Source organism: Tetrao urogallus (assembly GCF_951394365.1).
Source record: "Tetrao urogallus genome assembly, chromosome: 2".
NCBI lineage: Eukaryota > Metazoa > Chordata > Aves > Galliformes > Phasianidae > Tetrao > Tetrao urogallus.
In genome coordinates this window covers 104,486,989-104,495,980 of record NC_136814.1, presented here as the reverse complement: position 1 = coordinate 104,495,980, position 8,992 = coordinate 104,486,989, and the positions used below count along the sequence as shown (strand labels likewise).

The window sequence follows — 8,992 nt, the reverse complement described above, 5'->3', positions numbered from 1 at the left end:
ACAGATATGAAAGAAGTGATTCTGGAACACATCAGGAGGAAGACTTCCAAATTAGATAGTAAAAGCTGATGTGCTTCACAAGGACCTGAGAGATTCATCTGCAGGTAGTGCAGAAGATAACTGCATGTAGCAGGGAGGGAAGAGCCAGCCTTGGTGGAACCAACAAACTTTGGATGGGAAGTCTGCCTGCCAAAGAAAACGCTGCTGAGGTTACAGCTGTTCCCTCTAAAGTCGTTCAGAATGGGTAAACACCTGGGAAGGAAAAAACACTTTGTGCCAGAGGACAAGTCTGGCATGTGGTCAAGAGCATGAAAGTGATCAGAAACATATTTCACTGGAACAGGTTGCCCAAGGAGGCTGTGGATGCCCCATCCCTGCAGGCATTCAAGGCCAGGCTGGATGTGGCTCTGGGCAGCCTGGGCTGCTGGTTGGTGACCTGCACACAGCAGGGGGTTGGAACTGGATGAGCATTGTGGGCCTTTGCAACCCATTCTGTGATTCTACAATCTCAGTATTGCAAAGGGCCATATCAATTGCAAAATGTCTTTAATCTGACAGTTGCTATTATACCTGAACATATTTAAGGTGCACAGCTACAAATATGCTGCAAAACTCCCTTTGCTCACTTTGGGTTTTATTTAGTTACCAAACGTACTGCAAAATGGATCAGCACAGGTAAATGCTGGACTGATAACAAATCATTTATGGAAACTGTTGGGATTTAGGGTATAAGACAGGTTGGCTCAGACACAACTCAGTGCAGCCAATTCCCTGAACAAACACCACTAAAGAGGCAAAAGTTTGTTAGAAGTAATTCATAGGCCGTATGAGGAGAGGCTGAAGGAGCTGGGAATGTTCAGCCTGGAGAAGAGGAGCTCAGGGGAGACCTCATTGCTCTCTATAACTTCCTGAAGGGAGGTTGTAGTGAGCTGGGGGTCGGCCTCTTCTCTCGTGTCATCAGTGATAGGAGCAGAGGGAATGGCTTCAAGCTACGGCAGGGGAGATTCAGGCTGGACATGAGGAAGTATTACTTTTCAGAAAGGGTGGTCAGGCACTGCAATGGATGCCCAGGGAGGTGGTGGAGTCACCGAGCCTGGGGGTGTTCAAGGAAAGGCTGGATGTTGTGCTGAGGGACATGGTTTAGTGGGAGCTGTTGGTAATAGGTGAATGGTTGGACTGGATGAGCTTTTAGGTCTTTTCCAACCTTGGTGATTCTATGATTCTATGATTCTAATTCAACCAAACATTTTTTTTTCTCCTAGTTGGACCACATCTGTCTAGTGCCAGATTTTCCCAGCTGCTACAGGTCATGTTTGATTTAGAAGGGCTTTGACCAGAAGGTCAACAAGTCCCCTGTCTGCTCACACCAGACAGAGAGGAGCTTGGCAGAGACACTAACCTGAGTGCCCTTTGTCTCTACGAGAGGGAGCGCTGGCACTTCTTGCCGTAGGAGATTTGCCTGATTCGGACTTCCAGCTGGAAGGAGTCCAATCTTTTCTTTGGGTTAAAAGCCAGCATATCGTGCAGGAGCTTGCAGAGATCATCTGGCATGGACTTCTTGTTCTTCAGAGGAATCTGTAGCTTCAGGTTGGGATTCTCCAGCAACGCTTCCCCAAGAGGAATAAGCTCCTTGCCTTGGCAGATGTAAGTTCCTGAATACAGGTAAGGAGGAGTCAGCTTATACAAGAAAAGCCTACACAAAGCACTGCCTTGTACAGCACAGACAGCCTGGGAAACAAAACATCTGAAAGATTACCAAAAAGATCACTTATTAGTGACTGCCAAGGCAAACACAGCGAGAGGCTGTTATTGGAACAAGCTTTAACTGTCCAAAAGTAATCAAGATGTTACTGTGTGCTGCATGCACAACCACGGGTGGAAACAAACCTCAGCATGGCGTGCTTGCCAAGCATTTACCAAAGTGAACCTCCTCTATTTTCTGCTTTTCCCCCCCATAGCAGACCTGGAAGGTGTAGGAGAGGGAAGGAAGCAGGCTGTGCTTGGCTCGGGTGACTTGAAAGAGTTAAACATGAAACTTATTTGCTCAGTAAGTCAAATAATTTTCAATTAAAATGACAGCACATGCCATTTACCGTTAGCCAACTTCTCCTCAGCAAGATTAAGGAAGGGAAATGTAAATTTACTCCCGGTAATCTAAATAATTTCACCGGTTGTTGAAAATGATTAACCGGCTTCCAAAACAGACAGCAAAAACAGCTTTGCTCACTCAAGCTGTTCTGCCCCTGCACCAAGCAAAGAATAAATGTTTCAAAGGCAGTGACCTGTCTGTGTATAGAAAAGGTTGGCCACACAGACTCCTTATCTCAGGTTGGCGGGTTGCTATTTTAATGAAATCTGTTCGTGCTTCGGTCTCAGCTGCAACCATTTGCTTGTTTTTGTAGGCAGGAACTGAAACATTTATCAGTGTTTGGCATTTCGAAAAGAAATAAATAGTACAATTAGAATTGAGCCCATTAAAACAAAGAAAAATGTAAAGGAGCAGCGCAAAAATCTTCTCAAAGTTTCTGCACAGAAATTCCTTTCACGTTAAGAATGTAAGCATTGAAAAGACAGAGGTATTCTATGATCTCAGGGACTGGGTCGATGTCTTGAATTATTATGCTAATGTGCCTGACTGGCATCCTCTCCTCTCAGGATGGATTTTCCACTGCAATATATTTCTCTGAAATCATTGGGTACAAAGCATTTCAAGCGTGCATGTATGTGGGGGATCGGACGGGTCATCCCTGTGAGATTTTGCATCTCTAAGCACAAGAAACTCAGGCAGAGAGCAGCAAAGCTCATCTAAACATCCGTTCTGAGTTTACAGCTTGAAGCACTGGAAGGCTGTTCCAAGGAGCCAAGTGATCCTGTCGCCTTGAGGAAAGGGAGACCGCTCTGCACTTGTGGGAAATGAACACAAGATTTGTGCAAATCCCTGACAAGGGCCACGTGACTGGTAGAAACCTACCACAAGATCCCTACAGAACATCTACAAACACGACAGCAGCGATCCTTACCAAGCAATTCCTTCTCAGTATCTCCATCTCGGAAGGTGATCCTCTCCACCATAGCCCAGAAGATGATCCCGAGGGCAAACACATCAGCCTTGGCTGTGTAGTGACCCTCCCACACTTCTGGAGCCATGTAGAAGTTTGATCCGCACGCAGAGGAGAAGCGGTGCTGGTTCACGTTCCCTTTCCCCCGACACACCTTGCTGAGGCCAAAATCTGCCACCTGCAACACAAGATGAGAAGAAATTGCAGCTACTCGCAAACACCAACTTCACAAAAGCACTTACAGACAGCAGCTCAATAAATTCCACTCCGAAATCCACCACGTCACTAACAGCCATCAGATGGCAACCTTAGGGCTACAGAGAGCTGGGACTCCCTGTGAGGTGCCCTCTCCCCACTCCTTCCCTGTTGTTTGCTCTTCTCCCTAGGATGAAGACACCCGATGTCTGCTTGTTATCTTTCTGAGAAGCTCATTCTGATGAAATCTAATTGGGCATAAACATATCTCCAACCTGCAGCTATGGGAAAAGTAGCCCTTACTGCTCCCATGTGAGCACACCGAGTCTCTTCCTTTATTGTTATTATCCAGTGATTAAGATGACATTGATTTAAACATCCCCTGATGGCTCTACAGGTCGAGGTATAAATACTACTATTGATCTAAGTGGTTGAGACATAAATTATCTGCAATGCACTGAGCTATTATTTTATGTCCAGCTTCAGGAGCTCTTGGGACTGAAAGCTGAGCAGCAAGCTGGCTCCCACGTTTACAGCTGCTTTTTAGAGAAATGTAAGGTTTAGTTTGGTGCTACCAGAACTGCAGCTGGCTATCTTTACCTCAGTCAGGGCACCAACCCACACGAACTCCCCACCTCCCTGAACATCAACGTGTGCTCGAGGCAGCAATATTGGAAGCATTAGCTGTTGTAACAGGACGGTATGTTCTTAAAGTTTAAGGGAAGAGAAAATATTGCTTCATCTTTGGCTGATCGTGATCTCTCTGATCATCTAGCGTGCAGAAGCGAGACAACCCTGAACTGCAACCCTCAGCAGCACAAGTAGCATAAGAAGTGTGTTACAGACACATGCCATCGTGATCTAGATGTCCTTCCAAGTCTCCTGAAAGCCAGCCCACATATGATGTCAGACGTTCTGAATACATTTGTTACAAGCTACAAAGTAGAGCCTGTAATAACATTCACCAAAGACCATTCCCCAGCATGCAATGCGTAAGCACGCAGATCACAAACTCGTTACGGCCAAGTTTTATTCCCTTACCTTTACTATGGGATTCCCACGTTTATGAGAGATCAAAATATTGTCCGCTTTCAGGTCTCTGTGCACAATCTGGTTCCTGTGCAGGAAAGCCACAGCGCTGCTGAGCTGCTGCATGAAGCTGTTATTCAGCTGGGCATCCGGGCTGCGGGACAGCAGGTACTCATTCATGTTGCCACCATCACAGAACTCCATCACAAACCACAGAAAGCAGGCCGATTTGGGGTCCATGCACCTGCGTCCTTTCAGACAGGTCTCGATCAGCAGCAAGTGGCTGTCTGACTTCCTGTAATGGTGACTAATGGGCTGAAAGACTCGGCCGTTCTGCAGGATGCACTCCTCCAACTGGATCACGTTCTCATGCTGCCTCTGGATGCTTTGCAGGGCCCAGAACTCTTGCAAAGCCAGCTCTGCGTTTTCAGGCACGTTGCACTGCATCCTTTTCACAGCTACTTTGCTTCTGGTTTTGTTAACAATTGCCTCATAAACCACCCCATAGTTCCCTCGGCCCACTTCCCGAATAATGCTGTACTTGGCTTCTGCAGCCATCTCTCCCTTTGGCCCAGTGAACAAGCAAATCAGAGGGAAACGTCTGAAGTCATGACAATCAGTTGCCACCTGCAGCAAAATCCTAGAGAAGAAGAGGATAAAAAGCTTAGAACTCCCAAACCTAGCAGCTCACCCACTATCATGAGCAAATACTTCCAACTGGAGTCAATTTTAGAGGTATGTACATCATTATACGCTGCAGCTGCACAAGGTCTGACAGCCAGAGCAGGGTTTTAAGGGAAGCCAATATCCATGGTAACTACGAGGCATTATCAAGTACAATCCTGACTGCACAGTAGGACACAACAACATGGGAAGTGACATTGATCCACCCACAGTGGAGCAAGTTTTGTCAGAAAGAAAAAGGGCGATGTGGACACGTTCAGTAAGCAGGGCAGGAAAGGGAGGAGGAGACCTCCTTGGTAACAGCTGAAGTGAAACTTGAACAGAATTGATTTTAAAGAAATAAAAAAAGCAAGCCCAAACTCTCCTGTTTGATAGATCTATCAACCTTACTTCTCCCCATGTAGCCATACTGATCCATCAATGGATGCAGTGCCCCCCTGCACATTTACTACCAGTCCAGACCCAGATGCCAGCCTCAAGTCCTTCATTTCCAACTCCTTAACTCTTCCCACATCCCAGAGTTCCCTCCCCACCAGCTCAGCTCCCCCACACACCTAAAGACCAGTCTTATCCTGGCTATCACCCACTCACCCACCACTAGCCCACCCCATCACCCTCCTGCTTACATCCTCTGTGCTCACCCAAACCTCCCCTTCCAACCTCCTCAGCCACTGTCCCACATCTTCCCATCCCCAAGGCCTCATCTCTAGCAAATCCTGCTCTGTGTAAAAGCACCCTTCACTCCTTTGCTCCAGCTCTCACTCTTCCAGCCCCATCCATGACCATTGTGCTGTGCTTCCCCTTCACTTCAAGCACCCTGTCCTACCTCAACTCCTCTCTCCAGGTCCACATACCCCACGTTACTCTTTATTTGGGCCTCTGGGATTCTCTTGGCCCCTTCTCCAAGCTTTCCTCCAGCCCTACCCCCTCAACCCCACTCCCTTTCCCACCTATCTCGTCTCTGTCCCACCTCAACACCACCTCAAGTTCTGCTCCTTCTCTCTCGACCAAATCTTCCTCTGCTTTCCACCCACACCCCAAACATCCCTCTCCCAATCCCCACAACCTTCCCCCTTTACACCTACTATCCCAAACCTGCCTAGACCCCAACAAAACCCCTCTCCCCTCTCAGCCCCCACTTCTCCCCCTCCCCCCTTCCCCCCTTCAGACCCCTTTCTCAAACCTCACCCAACCTTCTCCCATCCCATTCCTGCGCCCTCAGCAGTGCCACCACAATACAAACCTCGGCCTTTCCCCGAGCCCATCCCTACCACAGCGCCCCGAGGGCAGCAGCTCTGCTCCTTCTCCAGCCGAGGCCCTCCTCAGCCCCCACAGCCCAGGCCCTCCTCAGTCCCGAATGCCCCCGCCGCCCCTAACCCCCCTCCCGGCCCTCTCCATCCCCTCAGACCCCCAGCCCCGTTTCGGGCTGCTTTTCCCCCCTTAGACCGCCATCCCATCCCATCCCATCCCATTCCACCCCCACGTCTCTCCTCACCGCACCGCCGCCGTCGCAATTCCCGCCGCCGCCTCGCCGCCCCGCCTATTAGCCACCGCTGGCCAATCAGAAGGGAAGAGACGCTGCTTGACCAATCACAAGACAGAAAAGGGATGTCCTGCCTCTTTCCCGGACCAATCGGAGAGCAGCTCGCCTACCCGCAGCCCAGGCAGGGATGTTCTGCGCCTGTGTAATGATGGGGCTTTGCGGAAGAAACTACTAATCCCAGCGGCCTCTGCGGCGCTACGAGTGCCCGTTAGAGACAAACCTCCACAAAACGCGCGGCTCGCCCCCCGCGGGGTGAGGCAGTCTTAGAAGGAGGCCCCCAGCCCCCCAGTGCCCCGGAGGGACCCAGAGTCCCCCCTCCAGAACCTCTCTTTGGGGAATTTCTGGGGAGAACCGGCCCTTCTGGCTCTGCAGCATGGTCTTGGTGCAGCCCCCAAGAGACGCTAGCCTCAGACAGGAGGGGAGAGGGCTGCATCCAAATTTTGGATGATTTAATTGCCTGCATCCCCCAGCAGCCCCAGTCTGAGCCATGCAGGGAAGGCTTGTGCTGATTCCCAGCCCATCTGCAGTGCCTTCAGGTGGTGACAATGTAAGGTGGTGTATGTGATGCTGTAACTGTATCAACAGACAAGGGAAGAGCCACTGATGTCATCTACCTGGACTTCAGTAAGGATTCTGACGCTGCCCCCACATCCTCCTCCTCTGCAGACTGGAAAGATGTGGATTTGATGGATACAGTGGATGAGGAACTTGTGAGATCGTCCCCAAAGAGCGATGGTCAATGTCCCCATGGCTAGATGGAGACCAATGACCAGATGTGCCCCTCAGGGACCAGTGCTGTTGGTGCCCCTGTTCACTGCAGGGGAGTTGGGCCAGATGGCCTTTAAAGATCCCTCCCAACTCAAACCATTCTCTGACTCTCTATTTTAATGGAGCGAGCTAAATAAATAAAGATAACTGAAGTCAAATCCCATCAGAGGGATTGTTAAGCACTGAACCCACCAGGGCAGTTTGGACTCTATTAAAACACTCTGCACATCCCTCTGGTGACTCAGAGGTTTTATGTGCAACGACGACAGTGATGTAGCAGTTTTTCTTTTAGAAAGCACAACGTGCCAGCATTGGGGTTTGGGGTTTCGTGGCCCTTGGGATAGCAATGGGTGGGATGGGGAGAGCAGCATTGCGTGGGATGAGCAATCCTGTGGATGCTGAGCAGAGAAATTCCTTATGACTATTTATTGATTGGGGAAGGCATTGTCTGTGCCTCAACAGTCTGATCCTGACCCCAAATCCTGACACTGCCCCAAGGACAGGTCATGGTCCTCAGCAGTGCAGGATCAGTTCTTCATTTATGACTGCAAAAATACCATGGGGATTTTCAAGCTGATGATTTGTTTCATGGGAAGGAGCTCGATGTTGGGGAACAAATGGGGAGATGGCTCTGACACCCCCTATCCCGGTCTTCTGGGTGCTGGTACCAGCAGTTGAGAATAAATAGAGCAATTTTGAGCTGTATTTGTGGGGTTTCTGGAACCTGAGCCTGAGTTTGAGCATAAACAGAGCAGCTCTGGGATGAATTTGAGCATTTTTTGGACTCTGAACCCATACATGTGTGTGTGCACATGTGGACCCATGCTCACCACAGCACCTCCTGAAGTCCTCCCCTACAAAATTGCTTCCCTGCCCTGAAACACTGGTAGAGATTTGCATAAATTCGAGCATAAAACTTCAGCATATGGTGCTTACTAGCCAGTTTCCTCTGCTCGTCTCAGGCTCAGTCATGGTGACCCACTGTTGGCATGGAGGGGACATACAAGGGACGATGTGCCATGTGTTGAAGCACAATTAGTGTCAGATCTACATTTTTTTTTTTGCTCTGAAAATGAAATTGCTTTTGCATCCTCCATCCTCCCCTTGTCTCTTTGTTGTCTCAAACGCCAGAGCCAAAAACCAGCTGCAGCCCTCCCAATGGAGATGAATGGAGAGCAGCAACCCACGCCCATCCATCCATCCATCCCCAAACCCAAATCTCAGCACTGGCATCCCTGTGGGCAGGAGGTGATGGGCTGCAGCTAATAAGAAGCTGCTGCGCCCTTTGAGCAACAGCTAAATGAGTGTAATTGTGCTTTCCATAAAATGCAATTTGGAGTAAGATGACACAAATCCTTGTTGGCCCCACTGAGTGTGCGCCGGTGGTGGCTGCGGGGTTTGGGGATGGTGGGATCGAGTATGGAATAACCAGGAGGAAGGGCTGTGATGATGGTGTGCAGAAGTTTTGGGGGAAAAGTAACCCTGAAGAGTAAATGGAATGATCTGTGAAGACGTCACTTGTCTTTGTTGCATGTATAGGTTTGATGTTTTGAGACCCTAAAACCAATGCTAAAGGAGGCATGAAGACTCTAGATCAACCCCCAAAGCAGAGTGGACATCGATGGAGGGCTTCTGGTGGGGTGTCACAAATCTCTTCAGCCTCCACACCATCCAAGAGCCACTCCATCCGTGGAGATGACCACATCCTGTATCT

The 8,992-nt window shown here is 49.3% G+C and overlaps 1 protein-coding gene across 1 annotated transcript; it reads right to left on the bottom strand.

Annotated features, from left to right (window-relative positions):
- Positions 1-1,416: 1,416 nt before the first annotated feature.
- On the bottom strand, positions 1,417-4,841 carry LOC306958964 (serine/threonine-protein kinase PDIK1L-like; the record flags this gene model as incomplete). The annotated part of the gene is made up of 3 exons (XM_079550600.1): positions 1,417-1,652; positions 3,021-3,237; positions 4,296-4,841. The coding sequence occupies 3 exons, from the start codon at positions 4,839-4,841 to the stop codon at positions 1,417-1,419; spliced, it is 999 nt and encodes a 332-aa protein (XP_079406726.1).
- Between the last annotated feature and the right edge of the window lie 4,151 nt (positions 4,842-8,992).